Source organism: Pyrgilauda ruficollis, unplaced genomic scaffold (assembly GCF_017590135.1).
Source record: "Pyrgilauda ruficollis isolate IOZ18807 unplaced genomic scaffold, ASM1759013v1 scaffold24, whole genome shotgun sequence".
In the NCBI taxonomy this organism is placed as follows: Eukaryota; Metazoa; Chordata; class Aves; order Passeriformes; family Passeridae; genus Pyrgilauda; species Pyrgilauda ruficollis.
Genome location: NW_024523648.1, coordinates 15,877,833 through 15,902,845, shown reverse-complemented (window position 1 = coordinate 15,902,845; position 25,013 = coordinate 15,877,833). Strand labels below are relative to the sequence as shown.

The 25,013-nt window shown below is 37.2% G+C and overlaps 1 protein-coding gene across 2 annotated transcripts in view; it reads right to left on the bottom strand.

Annotated features, from left to right (window-relative positions):
• The window catches only part of LOC121354808 (utrophin-like), a 256,297-nt gene that overhangs the window by 177,308 nt on the left and 53,976 nt on the right, over positions 1-25,013 (bottom strand). For both annotated transcript variants that reach the window (XM_041469722.1, XM_041469723.1), the window contains exons 32-39: positions 24,072-24,207; positions 22,920-23,069; positions 21,704-21,788; positions 19,971-20,176; positions 18,716-18,833; positions 15,348-15,553; positions 13,619-13,773; positions 8,097-8,286 (exon numbers count right to left, since the gene is read on the bottom strand). In XM_041469722.1, the coding sequence (XP_041325656.1) occupies positions 8,097-8,286; positions 13,619-13,773; positions 15,348-15,553; positions 18,716-18,833; positions 19,971-20,176; positions 21,704-21,788; positions 22,920-23,069; positions 24,072-24,207 (1,246 nt within the window). The remainder of the gene's footprint in view (positions 1-8,096; positions 8,287-13,618; positions 13,774-15,347; positions 15,554-18,715; positions 18,834-19,970; positions 20,177-21,703; positions 21,789-22,919; positions 23,070-24,071; positions 24,208-25,013) is intronic.

Below are 25,013 nucleotides of genomic sequence, written 5' to 3'. Positions count from 1 at the left end.
AACAGAGGCTTTGCTGCTACTCTCAAAATTCAACATGATGTAAATGTCTTTTGGAATGCATCACCAGTATCACAGCAAAAAAAGGTTTTGGCTGACCCCAGCATTCACTGTGCTTCTAACTTCCTGCAGTTTTATAAATTTAACACTAGCCATTAAAAAAAACAGCACAAAATGAGAGAACTACATTTTAAGTTATGTATTCTTAAAAAAACCTCAGGAGACATGTTTCTGATGTGTTTCATAGCTGAGGAAATCAGGAACTCACCTAAGTTGCCACAGGAAGACTCATACTGGATCAGGTTTGAGAATTAAGTATTTCATATGAAGGGAGTTGAATATTTATTTATTTTTAAAGCAGGTTCTTCTCAAGAATTTATCAAAGAAGTGAGAGATAAAGATGAGAAAAAACCATCTCAGCAACTAGGTATGTTCCTCAGCCTGTTTTCCAGGGGATGAACACTCCAGTCCCTGAACGCTAGCAGTGTGTTTTAAAAAGACACAGTCAAATTACACAAGCATGATACATATTTCAAGGTAATAATTTAGCTGTCTGCCAGAGAAGCACTATTTTTTACCTTTCATCAGAGAAGTTAAAGAAAGTTCACAATTCTCTACTTGATTTTTATAAGTAATGTTGTAGCTCTGGTGTCTCAGAAAAGATGTATCAATTTTGTACCTCAAAATGATTTTTTTTCTGTTATTAATTCATTCCAGCCTGAGCTAGTTGGATATAACTAATAAAAGTCTTTCTTTAAGGAACAATCATATTAGCAAGAACATAGAGGAGACGACAGCCTGTACAACAGTTTTCAAATTGTTCATTATCAGCATCAAAGTCTTACACAAGTTTTGAGTTTTGAAACAAAGCTGCTAGCAACAATAAAGCAAAACTTATTAAATATTGACAACAAAATGCCAAGTGCAGACATTTTGCCCTGGTATGCCACTAATTTCAAGGTAAAAGAATAAAATAGCAACAAGTGAAAAGGTCTATCTGGCAAAACTCACCTTGGTAAAAAGAAATTTGTAAAAGAAAAAGCAGCAACAGAAGAAATAGCCTAAACTTTGGATTTTGTGGTTTTCAGCCATGCCGTAGTATGTCAACAAAGTATTTGTTTTTGTATAAAGAAATTTGCAAAATGTGGACTATGAATGCTGATTGCTACTATTATATGAGGCTGTTAAAAGGAACAATCATGACTTTTCCCAGTACAGTTAAATGATAAAGCCTTACTACTTCCTTCATAAACAATGCAGTTTAAAAAAAACACTAAACTTCAAGAATTTGTCTTAAATACTTTATTGGCCCTCTGTTACGATTCAGAAGACACTTCACATGAAACTTTTAGACATAGCTCATGAAGCACTTATCCTGGATCCAATGCAGTAATTCATACACTATAGTAAATAGCTTCTCTTCTGCAGATCTGAACTACACCAGTGTATCCACAGAGCGCACAAGACACGTACAAACATCTGACATTCCAAAGACAGGAGTATACAGGGCACTACAAGAAATCCTTCCTGACATGCTGTCATGGTTGCTCTTAGCAATTTCCATACATTTTCTCATCTAGGCATTAACATTTCCATCACCAGACTTCCATCTATCATTGCCTTACATTGACACCTGCTGGAAGTGACTGGGATCGTAAACCATTTCTTTTTTTCTCTTCAATTAGTGCCTGATTTAACTACAAGAAGACCAACAATTCTACCTTCAGTAAACTAAGCACAGACATCTGAGAAACTAAGCCACATGACTTTTTAAAAGCAAAAGAACCATACACTGTGTAATTTTAAGCAATGTGTAATTCCCAAGGCTATTACTGCATGGGTTCTCAATCAGAAAATGTATTTTAACAACAGCCTTTTAGAAGATGTTTTTCACTACCCCTTGGGTAGATTTAAACTCAACAAATTAAGTATACATCCATTTACTGGGCACACAGGATAATTAGCAAATAATTATAACTCCAGGAGTCACTAAATAGTGCCTTGACAAACATTTTACAAACAAGTTTATACAAATAATGTGACTAAACAGGCAATTATAACCCATATCTTTACATTATTTAAAAAAATCTGCTTTATTCACAAAAGCAAACAGGCTGTTTATTGACAACTCATAGACAGGAACAACTAAGGAATGTTTGTTAAAACAGCTTGTATGTACACAAACTACTCTCTCCCATTCTTCATAATGAAGATGCATCTATTAGTACAGCTTGGTAAACTGAAGCATGCTGAAACAGCCATCTGAAGAAAATGTTCTTCCCCATATGCCAGAACTCCATCTACAAGCTTCACTGAACTACATACTCCATGATACTTTTTCCCTACTTTTAAACCCTGCTCTAAGGATGGGATCTCTCCCACTTGATGTAATTTTTAAATTCCTCACAACAGAAAGCACATCTCAGATTGAAGCAGGTAGGATGACTTAAGGTGGCTTTGCTTTATCATCAGAACAAGACTTTGGTTCTCGCACACCTTGTATGCAAAACACAGACATATTTTCATCAAAAAACACAGACACTTTTAAAGTATCATAAGCAGCAAGAAAAGAAAAACAATTTCAAAGGCAGCCAAATAGAATTTATGTAATGTCAGTATATATACAGCTGAAGACCTATCAAATTTTATAATTTTGCAAAGTTTCAAGACCGAATCCTTACATTGAAAGTTCAATAATATTAGCACAGTATGACCACCTCATACAGGCATCAACACTGCAGCAGTATTAACTTACAGACCAGTCAGAAGTTTATTAATTTTATTTACTTATTTTAATCTGGTGAGAGATTGAAACTGCTTTTAAAAGTGAATTTTACTAGGTATCCTAGATCATCACCATAGTATTAAGGTTCAGAACTACTGAGCCCATGAAAAAAACCAAAATGTAAACACCGTCTTTGGAAACAGAAACAATCAACCACCGAAACAGGTACCATCAAAACCAGCAATAAGTGGTAGCCTATGTCAACATGCTTTTCCTCAAACTTTTCCTGATTTTTTTAACTGAAAGAGCTCAGTTGATGCAGGCAGAAATTAACGGCTGTGTATTAAGTCTGCTGAACTCGTTCCTAACTAAAAGCTTCATGAAGCTCAAAAGAAAAATAAAACTGGGCATGGAAAAACAGTTATTCTACATAATGGGTACACAGGAGTTAAAGAATCACATTTACCAAAAAGTAACTAACTCCCTAGGAAAAGAGCTGATACTATTTTACCAAAAAAAAAAAATTAGTGAACATAACAGTTTCCTCCCAGACACCTAAATGGTGGGCAAGAGAGCACTTTTCTAAAAAAAAAAAAAAAAAAAAAATATATTACTCTGGCAAGCACAGCGTTGTTTTGTTTTGTTTTTTTCTTTATTGCATTCTTTAACAAAACACACATGAAAAGCATTATAGGCTTAAAACCACTAGATAACCAAGATGATTTTGACACTCATCCCATGCTCACTTTTTCTTTTCAGCTCAGAAAGACAACAGAGTTAGCAATACACACACTCGACATTTAGGGCTTACATTTCCTACCTTACAAAGCTTCTGGTAACGTGGAGAAGAAACTGCCATCCTCTGTAAACGATGCAACAACACCACAACTTTCTGAAGAGAGGTTCTCACCACAGCCATCATTTTAAGTTTGCCACACTTCTGAAGATACCTCAGAATTTGCATTATAAATGAAGAGCAACTATCATTTCCTCCCGGTCACTGGACAATGATTTGCCAGCTTTCTGAGCATGCTCTCTTCCAGGACTGCTTTTGCAAGCTACAGGCTTTATACGTTTCAAAGGCAAAGAAGATTGATACAGCATAAGTTTTTCTCCCAAAATAACCTCACAAAACAAATGCAAAAAGATAACAGCCTTCACAGATTCCTCTAATCAGTACTGCTCAGCTCTGCTTTTGCAGAGGGCAAATGAAGTTGAGCAGCCGATCGTCTGCCTCCGTTCAAGAGTGCACTAAATAGCCAGAAAAAGGTTATTAATTTAAGCCTGAAAGCTGCAGGAACAAAAAAGGAATTCCTTCAGGAAGACGGCTCCAGTGTATCACAACAGTTGTTCCTCCCTAGTAGCTGCTTTCTATCAGCAGACAGAGTGTTTGCTCCCTCACTCTGGGAAAGGATGCTCTCGTTCTCCGACTGAACGCAGCTCTGGCAGAGCTGTAGAGTGAGTGAATAACAGATTGTGTTATAAATCTTGAGAGAGGAGCACAGGGATACCTGCCCTAATTATTTCAGCCATACATTAAAGGCTAATAAATCACATAGGCGTTTCTCAAAACTAGATTACCCGACAGGAAAGGGAAAATTGAAGGGGGTAAACCTCTTTCTATAAAAACTCTCTTAAAGCAAATTTAGTAAAATGGATCTAAAGAATCCTCACTTGCACCAGAAAGTAGGAATGTTTTTCACAAGCCATTTCCAATTAAATATTTTCCAGAATGACTTTAGACAAGAAAAAGGTAGGGTTTTAACAAAGTAAAAGCATACAGTTGCATCATCAACCCCTTCTCTATGTCATCCTTTAATCCAAAGAGCTAACAATTTTTATGTATTTCCCATGACAAAGCAGAATTATTTAAGCCATCTAAGGATGATAGAAGGATGTTCAAGAGCATGGAAGTGGTTTGCTACCAGCAAGGCACTCCCAATGCAATACAGCCAACATACCCCTAGGTGTGGCAATACCGCAGCACAACCAGAGCCAGCTACTCATTGCTTCCAAAGGTGCTGTGATGAATCTACTTAAACCTGTATCAGAGGCGCTGCTGTAGCCGAGGTTCAGGGAGGCCTGAACACAGTAGGTGAAGCACTGATCATAAGATTTAATGTGCCTATTTCCACATGAAAAGGTCCCTACATATTTCAAGCACATCAATCAGCACAGTATGCAGGCAACAGCCATCCTGACAAGTTCATATGATCCAAAATAATGCACAGCTTAGATGTCAATGCATTATACACTGCATTGACTCTTCTAGGGCACTTTCCTACAAAGGAGATAAATGCAAGGTTCAGGTTCTTCACACAGGACATTTAAAAAGTCTTCCCATCCAATTCTGTGAAGACAACCATTTCTTCTTTATTTTTAGGACTGAATCAACATTTCTACCACTCTTCATATAAACCCCATTTCCTTGTACTCTGTTTTCTTCTTGATGTGTCCGCAACAATAACATCATTTTGAACAGAGAAACAGATATACAGATTCCACTCTATACATAGAAATCTCACCGTCTGTATTCACCTTGCCAGACACGCTGTCTTTTCTCATTCTCATGACGTATTTGAACTGTTCTTCTGAATGCCACTGCTCCTGGCTTACATCCCTTCTCACCAGAAGTCTGCTTCTTTAACATTCCAGATTGAGTCTACTGTGATTAGCTGACATGCTCTTACCAAATATCTTTTAAGGAAACCTGTGAAACAGCAGAACTCTGAAACCACGGACGCACTGAGAAATGACTGTGCAAAAGCTCAAATCTCTTCCCTGCAAGAGAGACCCCACAGTCCACACCTTCCTTACTTCCTTCTACTTCCTTACTTCTGCTTGTTATCTTCCTAAATCTTTCAATCTACAAGTCTGAATCAAGCAGTGAGACAAATGGCCAGCCATTTTTGGTAACTTTTTCTACAATACAACAAAATCTTTGAATTATTTTGAACACTTTCACACCTGTAGGCCCAGGACTTCACATACCTTGCACTACTTCTTACTATTTCCTAGCTTATTTTCTGCATCTTTTTTCAAATTAGCTTTTAGTCTCTTCCAAGTCACTGCTAAATATTTTCAAAAATAGACTCTAGCATTTTGGCACTAACATGAATGGAAAAACTTCTACAAGGTTTAGATACTGAGAGAATAAATTGAACTGACTGATGACATAATTGTGGATTTCTCCTTTTCAAAAAGACATTTCAACCACACTCAAAGTCTGCATTATTGCATAGTACTGTTGCTGGCCTCAGGTATCACAATGAAAGGCAAAACAAGGCTTCAGGGCTCAGATCATTGATTCCACTGGAGAGTGACTTGAGCTGCAGCCAAACAAGCCAGGCCCAAAATGTAATGGAGGACAGTCCTCCCATGCATGCACAGGTGCCAGTTTAACAGATGATCCTATTTTGAAAATGCATGACATGTAACAGCAGCAACAACAACAAATTCACCACATTTTGTCTAGGTTCAGCTCATTTCACCTAGAATTTATCACACCTTGAAATCATAGAAAAGTTTTACTTAATGCACAGGCCTTGGGAGCAGGGGCATCTTCACACAGAACAGAGGTGGTTATAATCCCTGCATTCTTCTTAAAACCATTTAAACACTAACCTTAAAACCAATACTTCTTTACATATTCAACAAGGCACCAAGAGAACAACACTGTCATTTTACACCACATAATGGAAGAAAAACAGGAAATTATCTTTTTTTAATCAGATAATAAGCTTAAGAACTTGCAAGAGAGTGGGCTTGATCCTTTGAGGTGCAGCAAGATGTAGAGCTTCATTTTGTTTTCAGAAGTGCAATAAATAATTGAAAACATAATCAGTGATTTTGGAGTGTTTGCCAGAGTCATGATATGAATGTCTTCATTTACATTTAAAGACTGTAAAATGGTAGGGAACAAAGTCCATTCTGGAAGTCATTATGCTATGACAGTCTTTGACATGCTCCACTTCCTAGGGTAGCCAGAAAAGGCTTACAATGTTATGTAAGGTTGTGGGTGAGTTAAGTGATAATATTTCATATGCACGGTGCGTGGAAACACACAGGCTCAAAGATATGGACAATATCAGGTACCAGGATGCTGAACCAGAGGAGGTCATGCCCCAGCACCTCCACCTGCCCTTTCAGTTGTGACAAGCCAGGACAACATGGAAAGTCAGGAGCTGGTTATAGACCTTCTTCTCTCACAGCAGTCTTGCCCAACAGTTCTCCCCTCACGCAGCACAACTCAGGCAATTTTAATCAGATTGCAGCACAACACAGAATGGCAAACAACCTTTCACACACACAGTGCTTCACAGCCACACAGAGACAACAAACTGAAATAACAGCTGTGTCTTGGTGTGATTGACTCCACAGAACACAAGGTAATGCAGAAATAAGTCTATTTACACATAGCACTGCCTTCTGTTGTTGGTTGCCTGTGCCCTGTTTTAGCTCTTCCACCTCCACTATATTACAGCAGTTGGAAGTGGCACCAGTAGAAAGCATAACATTAAGCTCTAGGTGTCACCACTACAGACTAGTCTCAGCAATTCACAAAAAGCCACATCTCTACAGATGAGTTACCTCACTGACTAGAATCATTTGAACATTGGTGAGTGACATGCCATCTTCAACAGATACAAGCTTCCAAAAAATACTGTGCTCTTACTATGATTAGCAAGAATAACTTGCTATCAGATATTTTTAACAGTCTTGTTTCATTTCAATTCAGCGTAGATATGTTCAGATTAAGAGCACTACTAAAAGCAACAGCTTTTTTCATTATAAGCTGCTCAAACCCACTTAGATCACAGGTGACATTAATCCAAACACAGAGTGCAGGATTTGATAAGTGGTGTCAGTTAAACTCCTCAGTCATTTCTAAGGTTTCCAGTCTGGGGTCTGAACAAGAAAGAAGGCCAGCTGGGGAGCTGCTGGGCAGTAGGAAAGGGAGAAGAGGTAATCCAAGCACAACTACTTGGATTGTTGAAAAAGCAGGAGGAAGGTGGCAGACAGAAATAGGAGAGAGTGCAGCCCAGGAGGGCTTTACTTGGAGGGAAGTAGATTAAATTGTTTGGTTGAACAATCACACAACATGACTTGGTTTAATGAAGCGTACACTTCCTGAATGCAGTCACCCTCCAAGGACATTTAAGAGCCCTCAGTGCCAAAGACACACACAAAAATATGTGCTTCAAACCTTAGGAAGACAAATCTGCCTCTTTCATACACCTGACTTCTAAAACACTGTTTTAGGAAACACCTTTCAATAGGCTGCAGCCTTTCCCAAGCAAGTAGATAGCTTTTCTTTATAACATTTGCCATTGAGAGAAAACCTGAATAACAGCAATATTATTTAGCATCTCACCTGCATTTGCTTTCTGAGTTCCCTTATGTAGACGCTGTCCTGAGCAGTGTTCTCACGCTCGGATGCATCTGCCAGAACATTTACTGTTGTCTCTGCCTCTTGAAGCCACTTGAGGAAGCTCTCCAGATCCTTGTGTGAGGCCTGTACTGTCCTCATCTCCATCTCCAAGAAATTCTGCCTATCGACAGCTCTGGAAACAAGACAAGTGTCAGAATATTCCCCCATAAGATACAGCATTATATACACCATAATGAAACTACTAAAAGGAAATCTGAAGTGCATCTCTAGTAAGAACAGAGATACAGCTTGTTTTATCATAATTTATATAACGGTTTTTAGTGTGTCCATAGCTACCCACAGATGTCCTGAACTGGTTATACATTTGACAGACCTTTTTTTAAAAGGCATGCAGTAAAAATTCAGTTATTAATTAAAAACCTAGGTTTTCCTTTTAGAGCCATCATCAACTTACGCTACTCCAAATGGTAGAAGTGTTATTGCCATGTGTGAAAAATGGGCTTTTCCCCATGAACAAAAAACATATGGAGTAGAAGCACTGAGTGCTTGGGGTATTTTTGTTCCTCTTTTACAGTGAGCAGAAACACTGCCATAAATTCTTAAGAGTTAAAGTGCTAAGGGATGAAAAGTCAGATACCTGGTTCTCTCTGCTAGAAGACTTTTGACACAATCACTCAAACAAACAGAATAATGCACGGCCATCATAACAGTCAACCATGCTCAACAAACTTAAAAAAGACTGACAGAATATGTCCCAATTTTCAATCATCCAAAAGATTTCTAACTGATGCAAAAACTAAAGTTTGTGTCCGGAAGAGGATTTTCTCATGTAATAACAATATAATCCAAACATTAAGTTATCAGCAACTTCAAATAATTTCCTAGGAAAAAAATCACCTTATGGCTCTGCATAAGAGTACTGTCTTCTAGTGATTGAAATGAAACTCAGATGAGAAACTATTATAGTCAGCAATTTTAAAAGCTCTGATAAGCAACATTAATAAAGCATGACAAACTAAATTTCACCCATTTGAGGCTCTTATTCTGCAGAATTCCTTCTCCCAAAATCAGGACAAAAGAAACAAGCTGTCCCACACCAGAACACTGTTGAGAAACCTCTAACAGAGCTAGCAGCTAGAATGCTTCTGCTGAGTAAGTAGAAAGTTAAATTTATTTTCACATGAAGCACTAGCTGTATTAGAATATATTAGGGGTAAAGTGGTATTTAATTTCAATACAGACAAGGCCAAAACACTCAGCATTTGGTATTTCCACATTTCTCCAAACAGGCCCAAATTTGTGTCTTCTGCATCTTCCCATCTACTTCAGCTTTCTTTCCTCCTTGTCAGGATGTACTGCTCAGCAGTATGAAGGAATAACTATGTTTGGAATTGTGAATTTCAGAACTAGTTAAAATATTCCTTTTAGAAAAGAAGCAGTGGGTGTTCAGTACCATTCAGGATGACGTTTCAAAGCAAGTAGCCTGGTTTACTAGCACATCAGAAGAGACACATGGAAGCAAAAGCTGTTTTCTTTCAAGGACTGTGAGGAAATCTCATGCAACCCCAAATCTGCCAGGTTCACACTCCTAAGTTTTAGCATAATCAACTGAACTTTTTAGGGACAATTTGCACAAAGATAATGTTGCAACCCCTATTTTAGAAGCTTTGGTCTTACACCACTTGCTAATAATTGCTTTAGCCAAAATAAGAGTCTTAGAATCATTCCTGACTTTGTGCTTGCCCAAGTTTTGGCAGCTAGCAAATGACTAGGAGAGCAAGAAGCTTTGATTCTTGCTTCTCACTTGCAGCTGGAATGCTTCACCCAGTCTGAAGAAAAAAAATAATACATAGCATGCTAGGGATAACAAGTAGTTTGATATATCCTGTCCAGGAAAGATAATAAGCACGAGCTAAAAAATTAGAGCACACCAAGGAACTGTGAGGAAAATGTAAAGTAAAAGCAGTTATGAGCTCTAACTTCAAAACCCTCTCCCTCTGCAGGGATTTTCTTTCCCAGCAGGGGGTTAAGGCCAAAGGTGGAAGAACAGGAGTGACAGCAGGAAGAACAAACTGGTAATAAAGGTGACCTTCAAAAGAAAAGAACAGCCCCAAAGGATGAAACACTAAGTGACCCAGATCTCTAAGTCTAAGTACTGATGTATTAGATAGGAATCAAGACAACCTGAACTTTCAAGTTAACAATATTCATTGAAGAATATTTTCTTCATCCTAAAGTTTTAATTTCTCAAGATTTTTGCTTGGTTGAGCTTTAAGGAAAGAATGAAATCCTATTACCAACCCACTGTTGCCATATATTTGAATTAAAGCTGAAAAACAATCCTGCCACTAAATACATACAAATTTACAACTAATGTCCTAAGATTACATGGGTGGTTTTAAAAAGGGCATGTATAGCAAGCAGTAGTGAGCAAAACTTTTGGAGAGCAAATGGAAATACTTTCCTCCTCTGCTAGTAAAGACCTCAAACATCAAATAGAAAACAGAAAAAAGGAGAATTCTGTACTACAGATTAAAAACTACCCTATGCTATAAAAACATAACTCAGATTTTCAAATAATTCTGACACAATTAGAGCAGCCTCAAAAGACAGACGATCTATATATCTTCCAGGCTGCAAGAACCAAATGTGAGAAGCTGGAGAATTATTTTCAAATACAGCTAACCTAATACAGTGATAGCGGAGAAAGTTTGTGAAGATTCTATTGGCAAACACACACCCAAGAAAAAAAAATGTTATTCTATTATTTTTCACAGCTCTGTTTCAGGTTTCTGTTCCACCCAATTATTTTTTCAGATTTATACTAAAAATCTGCAATGCAGACATGTGTGTGATCAAAAGAAATTCAGAAACTAACATCTGAGACGGTACAGAAAGAAAGTATAAGCCATTACCAAGGCAGCACAAACACATAGAACAACTATGGTTTCACCCTAAAGTATAAAAATAGAACATAAATAACCACTGGGCAAAATAACCCATTTACACAATGTCAAGCTGGGGAGCTTCAATCTCTTCATGCCAACAGTTTTAAAATAAGCTCCTTCACTTTACATGCCATGGCTATACTCTTCCTGGTAGTGTTCTTATGGTGACCAGAACCACAATCCTTCCAGGTGATGTTATGAAGGACCCTTTCCACAACTTTCAAGTAGGGGAATGAACTGGTATTTTAAAGCATTATGCTATAAATGCAGATTTATTTTTATAGAAGCCATAGGGCTACATGTCCACTCTATGTGTAAGTCCCACATGTCCCAACATCTGTCACAAAAAGTAAGCCTCATCACTGGTATGTCTATTTATTGCATTTAAAGCAAGTATAAAATCTTCACCCTGTTGAAAAGGTGCTTTCACTGCACATTCTCCCCTTTTAATTCTACTGTGCTGCTCAGATGGGGTAACACTGAGCAGCTCCACACTGGCTCTCAGAGCTGTCCTTTACATTCTGCCACTAGTTAATAAACAAAGCAGATATTCACCTTCCTTAGGCTGCAGACTTCAAACAGTAGCCCCAGTGATAATTAAGGAGCTTCACAACAAAATGCAGTAGCTTATTATTTTAGACTTTAAGCAGATTCAAAAGTAATTAGAGGCTTCCAGGCAGGAGCTCTTCTTTCTGGTCACCTTCTCTGAGTAGTGGGCAGTTTTATGCCAGTTCTAACCATAACACTGCAAAGTCTGAATGTGAAGGAGACTAATCAGAGTTTTAGTCTACTGTCAATGCTAATCCAACAAGGAGCTGCTTCCCTTCATCCTCTAATTAACTAGGAAACAAGCTGCCACATCCAAAGCACAAAATGACAGAAGAAAGATTTTCCTCCAAGCAAGGATAGGATGACATTCTGCTTCCTTCATTACCTGCTTACTGAGAATAGTCCTGCTGAGAAGGACTTGGGGGTGCTGCTGGGTAGGAGGCTGGACATGACCCAGTAATGTGTGCTTGCAGCCCGGAAAGCCAATCGTCTTCTGGGCTGCATCCAAAGCAGTGTGGGCAGCAGGGCAAGGGAGGGGATTCTGCACCTCTGCCACACTCTGGTGAGATCCCACCTGGAGTGCTGCATCCAGCTCTGGGGCTCCAACATAAGAAGGATGTGGACGTGTTGAAGCAGACCCAGAGGAAAACCTAAAATATTCTGAAGGCTGGAGCACCTCTCTTATGAGGAAAGGTTGAGAGAGTTGGAGTTGCTCAGCCTGGAGAAGCAAAGGCTCCCAGGGGACTTTATAGTAGCCCTGGAGAGCCTGAAGGGGGTCTACATGAAACATGGAGAGGGACTTTTTGCAAGGGCACATAAGGACAGGACAAGAATAATGGCTCTAAACTGAAAGAGGGCATATTTAGATTAGCTATCAGGAAAAATTCTTCATTGTGAGGGTGGTGAGCCACTGGAACAGGAGAAGCTGTGAATGCCCCTTCCCTGGAAGTGCCCAAGGTCAGACTGAATGGGGATTTGAGCAATCTGATCTAGTGGACTGTGGTCTGCCCATGGCAGGGAGTTGGAACTGTATGATGTTTAAGGCCCCTTCTAATTCAAACTGTTCTCTAATTTTACAGTTTCTATAATGGTCTCCTCCAATCACTCCTCAAGAGAAAACATCTCCTTAAGCTTTACTAAGTAGGCTTTTCATTCCTTTAACTGACATCCCATTCCAAAAGCAGCTGCTTTTACATGCACATGTATACATATAGACTTTAGTTGCCATCTTCCCCACTCCCACATAAAGAGGACCAATTTTTTCTTCTCTCCCTCTAACCACAATACATATAGACTTTAAGATTTCAGAGTCAGACACTACTCTAAATGTTAATTGTCTATCAATAACAAATACTCAAAAGAATTTCTGCAGAAATTAGATTATCCTGCAGGAAAAAAAAAATGCATAGGAAAATACCACATTTTCCTTGAGACATATCTGCAGATACATCTTAATAGAGGATGAAGAGAAAGAAGTGTCAATTAAGTCTCAGTTCCTACAGCACAAGTATTTTCTAGATGGGCGTACTGGAAGGATTGCACTCAAGAACCCAAAGCACAGCCCCATTCAGAGGAAGTTTCCATTAGATGAAAGGCCATAAGGAATTAATGCATGGGAAGATGAAGCTGAACACTTACAGCCTTACGAAAAGGAAGGGCAATAACAAACTACCAATACATAAATCGTACCAGCAATAAAGAGTAAGAGAGGAACTTTCAAAGACACTTGGAGAATAACAGCCACAGGAAAACCTGAAACCAAACATAAGTTCCTTTTTTTTCTGCTTAAAAACACACAGCATAAATGGGAAGTCATACAGAAGCTTTCCATTGTGAACTGTGGGAATTTCAATCATCAAAAGAGCTTGACTGCAATTGACTAATTATCCCCAGCAGCACCAAATGCTGCACTAAAGCACACAGAGAAGAGACTAAAATACACATGCATACAGAGAATGCAAGTTTAAGGCACAAGCTGCTGCATATAAAGTGAAATCTTGTAGTTACCTTTGGTTCAAATTAACCCAGCAAGTGTTCATTTGGTCAGTGGTTTCCTTCACCTTCCTTGAGTCATCATCACGATACTCTCGAAGTAGTTTATTAGAAAGATCATTGAATGCTGCTACTGTGATGTCACCTCTATGCAAATCCTGTACCAACAGCTAAAAAGCAATGCCAAATGAGACAGATTAAAATCAGACTATTTCTCATATTATGCATTTTATCACGTATCATAAAGCCCTCATTTTTTCCTCTTTTCTAAAAAGCAAAGTGTGCACATTTTTCATCTAGGAGTAAAACCTTAAAGAGAAAAATCTACAGATATTAAATGTCCTGATAATGAACTAATCAAAATATAAATAGGTGAGAAAAAGCTGTATTTGCCAGAACTGTCAAAGGTTAGAGAAATCCTCTTTTATAGTCTACTGGCAACAGAAATAAAAATACTTCTGTATTTTGAATCGCATGGATGAGTTTGAATTATTATAATAGCAATATAAGTGGCATTTAAAAGCGGCATAAATGAAATGTGCAGTACGAGAATTTGATTTCATTCTTTGGGGTTTTTGGTTTTGGCTTTTTGTTTAAAATTAAGGAAATACAATAGAAAGGTTTCTTTATTGTGGCAAGATAATTACAATGTGCCTTGACTTTAGAGAATCTAAACTCAATATTATTTAAAAATGAAAAAGAGTATTTGCATATATATATATATATATATCCAGTTGCATATTATGGCCTCCAACTTTCTGTTTGGGCATGGACCTGCTTTCACTTAAGAAAACAAAGTAGACCTAATAGTCCATTTCTATTTCCCTGCTTATGCAGAGATAGACACTAGTCAGATAGTTGTGCAAAGCACACAACTTTACTGTCTACTTAAACAGCTATGGATTGGTAAGCAACTCTCACAGTCATATTCCCTGCCTCTTTCATTACTCACCTGCATCCCTATGTTGCCCCTTCATGAACATATATGTGCATATATATATATATATACACATATATGCACATATTCTTTTATATCCCTGTTCTAAATACTGCACTTGCAAGAGCCTCTCCTCACTGCTTTGTGTCTTTAGCTCTCATACTGTGCCACCTACAGCCCAGCCTTTTTCTGACAGCCACCAGGAAAAAGGACACTAGACTTACAGATTTATCACAGCACGCTTGATATGACATAAAAAGCATCAAAGACTGCATGGAATCAAAAAAAAAAAAAAAAAAAAAAAAAAAAAAAAAAAACAAGGGGATATGCCGCGCCCCCAAAAAAAAAAAAAAAAAAAAAAAAAAAAAAAAAAAAAAAAAAAAAAGCACTGGATATGCCTGGCGCCCACCAGAAGTGAAATTCAGGACAATTGTAAATACCTTAGTCCATTCCTTGACTTACTAAGCTACCGTTAAACATTTCTATGAAGTCAATTCTGTAGCAGTATCATTAAATTTTAATTGGCCTGGGGTTCAAGCTTCTTGCGTAATAGAATTTCTTTGATGTTAAAGTATACTAATTTCAGCTAAGCTTTAAAAGGCATACATGCCACCTGTTTACCTCCCAGAATGGGATTCTTGGGAAGCTTGATATACTGAAAAACACAGACAATTAAAATATCATGCCCAAAAAGAGACAGAAAATAGTACAACTACTAAATTGCACATTCACTCATCAATTGAGGCCAGTAGCATTACACAGACTCAGGAATCTGGTATGGGAAAAAATAAACATAAGTGGTCTTACTTTGCTCTCTGCAATCTGTTTGGCAAGCACCTCTTTTGGGGCCTGCAGGAGCACTCGCAGACGGATCTCACACTGTTCCATGAGGTGCTCCATCTCCTGCCTCTGGTCGTGCCACTGCAGGCTGTCTGCCAGCATGTGCTTCAGCTGCTGCTGCCGCACCTCCACGCTGTGCTGGGTGTTGTCCCACTGGTTCTTCAGCTTCTCCACTGTGGAGGAAAACACAGAACGTGAAAAATATGTAGCAAGTGAAAAAGAAGCCATAACTACCTCTTAATTTTCAGGGCAAAAGGCAGTAATATCAAACATTCTCAAATACAATAGTCTCAATATTCAGTATTTTAGTTCCCTGTCTAGTTGACATAGTCACAGAAGCAAATGAAAAAATGCAAAGGTGTTTGGCCTTCTCTTCTTTAAGCAGGTCAGCACACAAGTGCAACCATTATTTTTGGAATACTTCAAAGTCATTATTACTTTTAAAGTACACACATGTAGGAAACTGTACAGCAGAGATATGTCAGCAGCACGGCTCTAAGGAGCACAATTTTAGGGTAATTGGACCAGCAAGTCATCTTTGTGCATCTGTAACTTAAACCAGTACAAATAAATAAGTAAATAATAAATAAGTAAATAAATGCTGTTTAGACAGCTTGTACAAAGCAAACTGAGCATTCCAGACCACTGTCTCATGGCACCCGTACTACGGGTCAAGAGATTTTTTTGGCCAATGGAGAAACATTCTACAAGGTAGTAACAAACTACTTTGGCAATTTAATTCCACCACAGGTTTCTACAGAATTTAGTAGACTACACAGCAGAAGAGAGAAGTTATTGGTTATACCCCACTTCCTTCAAGTGGAAGGAATTCCACTCCTCTCAATAAATAGTTTAATTAGATGATATATAAACACACTTAACCTTTAATAAACAAGGAGTGAAAAACACAACATAAGAGCCTAGAACAAAAATAGTGCATCACAAAAAGCAGTGAATCTGTCTTTGGAGAGAAATGCATGGCATCATATCTTTTTCTGGATAGTTACAAGACCATTAAAGCAAGTGCATTACTTGAAATCTACAGATTTCAAGTGGAAACAGATTTTTGTCATGACAGTTACAGGGAACAAATTGTATCATTAAAAAACGTTCTAAAAAAGAGAATGTAAAAAAAGCAAAATCAAAAAAGACTAAGCTGGATTTCTTGAGCTTTGTGCTACTCTGTTCAGAAAGAACTACACAGTAGGTAAGACATCCAACATACTTATTTTAACAGTAATTAAAAATTTAAAATTTTATTAAAAAATTAACACACTGGATGCTCAAGTCACTTCAATTTTCCATGAAGCAAAATGCCAAAGGTTGCACTTAAATGGAAACCATTTAAGTGGCTTACATTTTATTTAATTTTAACCTTTCGCAATTATACAAAGCCATTGTGCTTCATCTGCTTGAGAAAATCTCTTAACTTTAATACATTCAACAATATTCTGTTTAGTTCCACAAAGCTCTCAAAGACCGCGACAGCAAAGCCCACCTGTCGGAGTAAATATCACTCTACCACACTGGTAGGCAAATCTAATAATTTGTGCAATATATATTGATCCATTTCAACCCACAGGCAGCTTGTGGATTAATTTTCAAGCACAGATATTTGACGCTTACATAATAGTACTACTAGCAGAGAACAAACATTATTTGTATACCTTTTCTTATTAATGGACAGATTAACCTTACTCTCTACACTACTGACATATTTACCCTTTTTTCTACCTCCAGCAAAACAGGACAGAAAAATAGTGACATTCCTGGCAGCCTCAGGACGCAGTGGGTTCAAGAGATTAGTTCCTAGAAAAAGTTGTCATGGGCACCAGTCTGATATCACAGGCAGAAGGACTAGAAAGAATTCCTGATGAGACAGTTTTTTCAATTCCAAAAAGCAAAAGTCAAGTCCATAAAGCAATTGGGAGGAAAGTTCCAAAGAAGGAAGTTTTTCTGTTTCTCTGTTCCTATCAATTTGAGTAATTATGCTTCATCTGATGACACACAGCAGACTCCCAGAAGGTTGTAGGACATTGGTACATTCTGATATACATTCGGTTTTTATACATACTCAGTTTTTAAACAATGACGTGCATAAGCAGCAGAGACCATCACTTTTCTTCAAAGAGCAAACTTTTCTTAACAAATGTCAGTCGCAACAAAACCTTCAATTTTCATGTTTCATGACAGGCAGAAATCTTCACACACATCTAAAGTATCTACTGGAAGCTGAATCCATGGTACCACATACAATCTCTCTTTTCCCGCTCTGGATGTGCATGACTATAGGGGAACTCAAACTTCCAATACACAGTACTTTACTTCTTGTTCAGCTTTTCTGAAGAATCCAGAACGTTTTGTGACTGATGCCATGTCCCCTTGTTGACTGACTCCCATGGTTATTATCCTGCCCTGAGTTTCCACCTCACCCCTAGTTCTGAGTGACTGCAAAACGAAGTTGTTTCTTGAATCTTACTGCCCCTACCAGTCCATAGTCTGTGAACCTCAGACAGCAGATGCCATCTCATCAGACCCCCAGAAAAACCACCCATCTGTGGGCTTCGTATCTGACCACATCATCTCCATCAAGTCTTATGGACACCAAAAAAATTAATGTAGATGGAGTAAAGGAAAACTAGATTACAGAGGAGAACATAAAAAAATGTATCTTTCCATTTTTATTTCTAACTATGGTATTCCCTGCTGCATGAATTTTCTAATCTTAGCAATGAGCAAAGCTTAAGACTTCAAAAAACAGACTGTCCTTTAGTTTCAAATTGTGACAATTGTACATTTCTTAGGTACCAGTAAAATAAATTTTCAAATGGAGTGGAGACCTTTAAATTGGAAATTAATTTTTTAAGTACGTGTCAGTTAATTAAAATCTCTACTCTCAGTGAACAATTGTCAAAGTACACACACAAAGTCATCATCCTAAAGTCAAAAACATTAATGTTTTTAACTGTCCAGTTCCTCAGAGTTCAACAAAAAAAGAAACATGATTAGTTCCTTTTCTCAATAAATAAAATCCTTATCCCTGGGTCTGTGGCAGTGAAGCAACCCAAATTCTTCACAAAATATTTCAAAATCCCAGCAAAACTATTGACCTTCACACTTGAAAAAACAGCCAGTCAAAAAAACAAGAGGCAATTCTCGTTCCAGGAATTTTCATTAGACTGTTTAAGTGAAAGCCAATTAATTGCCAAGTTTTCTTTTCTTTTTCAAGGAAGGCAACTTCAGCTATGCTCAATCGAGAATTTTAGAAAAAGATATGAAGACTTTTTACTGTCATGAAAACAATGAATTTGCAAACACAGGATGGATAAACTTACTTTTTTCTGTGATCTCTGTCCTAATGTCTGAACTGGAAGTTTTATTTTTCAAATTCTGAGCCAATGTAAAAACAGAATCAAGCTGAGGGTGCCGATGGTCCATATCTGCATTGGTTATCTGTTTTTAAGTCCAAAAAGTAGAAAACAGTTAAATTCACCTGTATTATTTAGGTAAAAAAATACACGTCTCCACAACTATACAGCTGGTCTCATCATTATTGTAACCCTTGAACGGTCACAGTACTATAGCACTGCTTTAAAAAGCTAAAATATTGTAAATTGCAGTTACTGAAAATCCAGAGGTGAAGGTTAACCTATACAAACCACATAGTTACCACAGCTGTTGCACAGTATCTTCCAATATCTATTTTTCGTAGACTTACATGAAAATAAGTTTCCATAACTTATTTTTCTCCTAACCAAGCTGGGATCATTTATATATATCAGAAGCACCAGTGGGTGCAGGGGGAGAGTGAAGAACAACAAATAGAAGGAACAATTAGACTATATAATGTTGCTCTCTAAACCATTGCTCTCTACATGTACCAGAATATTACAAGTATTATACAGCTAAAAGAAAGTGTTTCCAAAGCTACATCACATTATTCTTCTAAATTCCAGGCTATGTGAGATACCCACAGAAACAGTTTAATGCTTGTTTAGCCTACAGCTTTTACTCTACACTTATCTAATTGATATTAAGTCAAATAAAATGAACCTTAACGGCCGCATACATCTCACTAGGACCGCCCTTAGTCACGGCTTAACATAGCATGAGCTATCAACAGAAGTAAACATTTACATCATAAGCATTTATATTACAACTTTTAATCCTCTTAGCATGTCTCTGGAAATCAGTGTAGTGTAACTACAGCAAACAAAACTCATTAGAAATCAGTAAAGAGTGAATCAAAGGTCACTCACTAAGCAGACATGAGGCTGCTCTAAAGTCTTCCGTGTAAATCAACTATTACAAATTCCAAAATATGTCAGGAGGTATTCTCCAATTTCTTTGTTTTAAACAAAAAAATAATGGCATTTAGCTCACATAGGGACAAAAGAATAAACAGAAAATGGCTCTGAAGGAGAAAGGAGTGTAATAAGAGCATTTAAAGTGTAACTTTCATGTTATGCACTTAATTGCAGTCAGGGTTTTTTTCTCCTTAAACATGTTATTGCTTTTAGTTACTTTAGTGAATGTAAGAACTATTAAAATGCGAGACAATTTTCTACTAGCCTTCACAAAAGCACATACTTTCATTCGTGCAATAGTCCGATTGATCTCTTCACTATTTCCCACAGTGACTATGTTTGACTTGAGCATCTGGTCAATCAGCACCAACCAGTCAGCCAGCTCAGTTCTAGTTTTGTCCAGATCAGCAGGTGCAGAAAGTTCCAAAGCCTGCTGAGTCTGAACAGGAATTTCCAATGAAGAAGATGCTAGCACCACCTTTTGGATATCTGAAACAGAGTGTGAGGGTACCGTTAAAGAAAAAGTAGTCATGGCCACATGAGCAGTTCTCAGAATTACAGGGGGCTTTTTGTAATTCCTATGAATATGCAACAGCAGCATCTACAGAGAAAGCACAGCAAAAAATTGTATTTTAACAACCAGAAGCTAAGTAATGAGACTTATGCACCTTTAAGGCAGCTATTTTCTTGCTGCATGCCAAAAACACCCACCCAAATGATTCAGCCTAAATTCACAGTAAACAAGATGAAAACTTGCAAAGAGAAAATTACATTAAACCTAATGGAACGAAGCTAAACACTCATTGACCATTATTAAGCATAAAACCCAATATTTTTGTTTAAGATAAACATCTAAAACTGTCTTCCTCAGTTTTGTACTATGTAGCAGAAAGGTCTTCTCCACTCGGCTCAGAATTTATTTAAGTTCAAGTTCTGGAACAGATGCTTCATGGACATGGCATTACACAACTCTCTGAGGGACAGATGCCCACTAGTTCAGTCACATCTTTCTCTCTTTTTAACCTTACACAACAAATGAGAAATGAGCTGAATGAATAGTAAGATTCACTCCAGAAGTTGTGTTCTACTTCTAAGAAACACTAAGCTACATCAAGCTGGAGCATGAATATTTCACACTTCCCTCAAACAACAAAACACAGAAGTTTTGTTTAACAAACATATTGTATGAAAGGAGAACAAGCTGAATTCAAGGTTGCAAAAGGATTAAACAGAAGCTGGTTTGCCTCAAATTTTGTTTACTGATGCTGAAATTAAAAACAAAAAAAAAAAGACAAACTAGAGTTCATTCACTGAGGTTTGATTGCAATTTTTTTTTCAGGCAAGGGCTGTCTTCTTGGCCTAAATTTCCAAAAGGGAGACATGGGCATTTTGTTTACAATCTGTATTTGCTGAATTGCCTCCAACAACTTGGAAATATGACCAGTATCAGTGCCTGATACAAGAACACATACTTAGACAGCTTTCTCTAAGAGATACAGGAAGGTAAGTATCTAGCAGATAAGGGAGACCCATCTGTCCCCCTAACCAAGCCAAAAGAAGAAGAATGTCCTTTACAGGACTGCAAAAAAATCCACATGCAAGAGATACTTTACAAATAATTAGCTGTATGGAAAACTTCTAGTGGATCTTAATGAGTCAAAGGCATGACCACAAATCCACAGGAAACAAAACACAGAAAACAGGCTGTCACAAACACAGCTATTTTGGTTTTTACTCTATACCTAGTCCTGATGAGGAGGCCCAAGCTTTATAAAAATTTCTCCATTTCAAAACTCTTAGAGGAACTCCAGTCCTGAAGAGCAGAGTGACTTCTTCCCTATCCAAATATTCCCTCTTCCCCATAGTAATGAGAAGGCAGCCTCAAGTTCAACACAATGCTTCAACATTTCTTATTTGTCCAAGTTCATAGAGTATTTTTCCTTTTTTAATTACTTTTGACTGCAAAGAGGATTACACTCAAGACAATTAAGCAGAACAGAATGACCAATGACTCACCAGGAGGCTTTGTCTTTGTAACAAAACGGGACTGCCCAACAAATGCCTCCAATTCTCTCACTTTGTCCGGCACTTCTCTGAACACCTACAGCCCAGCAGAGAGAAACAAAAACAGTAACACAACCTATATTAATGGCAGAAAAGTAATCTCTTATTGGAAGACAAAAATATTCTACACCATGCCTCAGATATATTTCAATTTTTTTTTTTAAGGTATCCTTTAAAAAACAATAAAAACTTCAAGAGGTGCTAAAGTGTTCTTTCAATACATCCCAGTGTCACACCTAACTATTGAAAAGAAATAAACTGTTGTAGATGGGTCGTTTACATGGTTTTTACTGTCTAAGCACCAAAACTGTAACTCAATATTTGAATATACTTGGAAGAAAAGATGATGCAAAGCATGATTTGATCAGTCATACAAAAGCAGAGAAATAGGGAACCGACAAAAGAAAGTGTTACAACTCCTTTGTAGTGAAAATAAATGTGCCTATATGCTCTTTAAGAGTTTTTTTTAAGTCAGTGATGACAATATAGTGCTCAAAGCAGTGGGGGAATCCCTATTTTCATGGCTGAATTGGTAAAACCACATCTTTTTCTTACCCTGAACTATCAAAGGCCCCTTTCCTCAATAAATTCTTACCTCTGTCATCCATAAAGTAATCTAAAATAATTAATTTTTTTCATTTGGATCTCCAGGTTTTGCTTGGAAAAAAATCTTGCTTTACTCCAACCAACCTTGCCAATGAGATTGAACACAGGAGTTTCTAACTTACAGAAATGTTTAAGAAGAATCCCAGACATTAGTAAGATTTTCTAAGCTCTACCACAGCTTCATTTCTTTTTCTCTTAACTGCTACAAGCATTCAGTTTTCCTACACAGTAAAGATTTATTCTAACACTCAATTTCAAGTTAATACTTTCAAAAAAAGCCAATATAAATGAAAAAACCAAACAAACAAACAAAAAAACCCCACCAAACAAAATATCCCAGAAAAACCTAAGCTAACAAAATTAACTCAATCTGATGGAAAAATGTCCATCAGTATTTTCTTGTGTAACTGGTTTGGGGTACATTTCCTAATCATACCTGTATGGTTTCCTGATCATTTTATACACATGCCACATCTGACAGACACATAAAAAGGAAAACAACCATTCCAAGCATACCACTCTATTTTCAACCTCAGGTACCCAATGCTGAAGAAATGCACACCTTATTCCACCTCACATTGAGGGACTGCAGGCAAGCAGAAAGTTTGTTTTTTTCCTGAAGATCAGTATTTTTATCCAACAGTACTTCAGATTCAGTTCTGTTCAGCCATTCCAGTTTGCCACCAAGAACTTCCATCTCTTCACTTAAGACCTAAAACGGACAGAAGAATTTTAGACTGGAATAAAATGCATACGTGCTTAATTAAAGGAGGAGGAAAGCTTTCTTTTAATTCCAATATTAGGCATTTTCCCGAACACACACAGAGAAACTTCTATTTTGGTTTCTGTGCTTGATCTAGAAACTATTGGAACATTTATTACCTTTCACTTCTAGCATTAAGGTAGATGACAAGAAAAATTACACTTTGATGACAAGCAGGAAATACTCAGCTGACATGAGTCAATTTGTTTAGACAAACACAACTGCCAACTACTTTACATAATTTATAAACACGTATTCAAGACTTCCCACTTAGATTTGGTCTAAAAAGGATTGGTTGGGGTTTTGTCGGGGGTTTTTTTGTTGCCTTTTTAAAATTTACTGATTTTTAAAAAATAAACAAGCAGGTTAGTTGGACTGACTACTCCTCTCGTTCTTTTAGGATTTCAGAAAGATTTTCTTTCACACATTCTACAAACCAAAGATGTTTTGTTGTCAAAGCCAGACACAAAACAGGAAAAATGCACACATATGCACACAACTTACTAAAAATGGCCAAAAACCCTTACAGTTTAAAAAACAGGTTAGACAAAATCTTACACTCATAAGAGATTATTACAACTGCCCAGTACATGGGACAATGGTATTACTTACCATTTAAGGTTATCAGCTTTTTTTCTATAGGTTTTAGCAATTAAAAATTTGACAAATACACATAATCTCCAGTGAAATTCTACTTACTAAATTTTATCAGTAGTATATCTGTTTGTCACTGTCTCGTACACAGACACCATCTTCTGGCTACAGTTACCAACTCAACTTCATTTCGAGGTGTACCTTGCCAGTGTAAGTAATCTCACAAAATAGTCTCACACAACCATAATACTTCTTTGGCTGTTCACAGTGTGAAAACTCCCCTTCTCAAAAGCCATGTCCTGATGCTTTACACAAGACATACAGATGTATACATATTTACACACTGATTAGTCTTGCCTGTAATTCTTGCAAGTTTTCCTCATGGTTGAATGCAAATCTTGTGTCCAGAGCATTTTCTACATTTTCCAACCAACAACGCAGCTCATCAAGCTTCTTCCTGTACTCTATCAACTGCTGGTTCTCTCCTTTTAGCCTTAAAAAGTGAAACAAGAAGTCCAGCACATCAGTCTTAAATTACTTCTGATGCCACGGTCAACTTCTTTTCAGTGTTTGGAGAATTTTAAAGGATTCATTTTATCATCAAAAGATTCTACCATCATCATTAAGACGCAAGATATTTACAAATAAATACTACTGTCTAAAAATAGACAAATTTTGGTTCCAAAGTAATAAAACAGACTTTTAAAAGACTGCAGAAAACATTAAATGTAAGTCACAATAATGACAACACGTTCAGGCCTAATCATTATAAGGACATTGAATTTTTCCCCTGGAGGTTTTAGGGACATATATAATACTTCCACTAAATCACATAAAACTTTAATGAAATTTCTCAAACTAAATAATTAAGCAAGATCCTGTTTTACTCCTAAATGTATCAGGAGATGTTAAAAACACAAAATTACATGAAGTTCTTACTTTACAGTATTGTGAAAATTCAAGAACTATGCTAGTTGGTTCAATTAGTGTATCTCTGTCAGTGATAAAACAAAACTTAGTGATACTTACAAGTTCAGCTTCAGCCAGAGAAAGCAGCTGAGAAATTCTTCCTAAAAAAGTCTGGCTTTATAAGGATATTATTTTTAAAGCAAAGGAAAACTATAAAAATGTAGTTTTGTAGTTGTCATTTTGTGAGCTGTTCCAAAGACTTACTAAGCAGTCAATTTCAGGTGGATTTATGAGAAATTTCTTCTAGGAGACAGTTCAAAATAGAGCTCTAAACATTAGGAAAATTCAGATTAATGACAGCATGCTACAGAATGCGCCCTCTCTACCAGT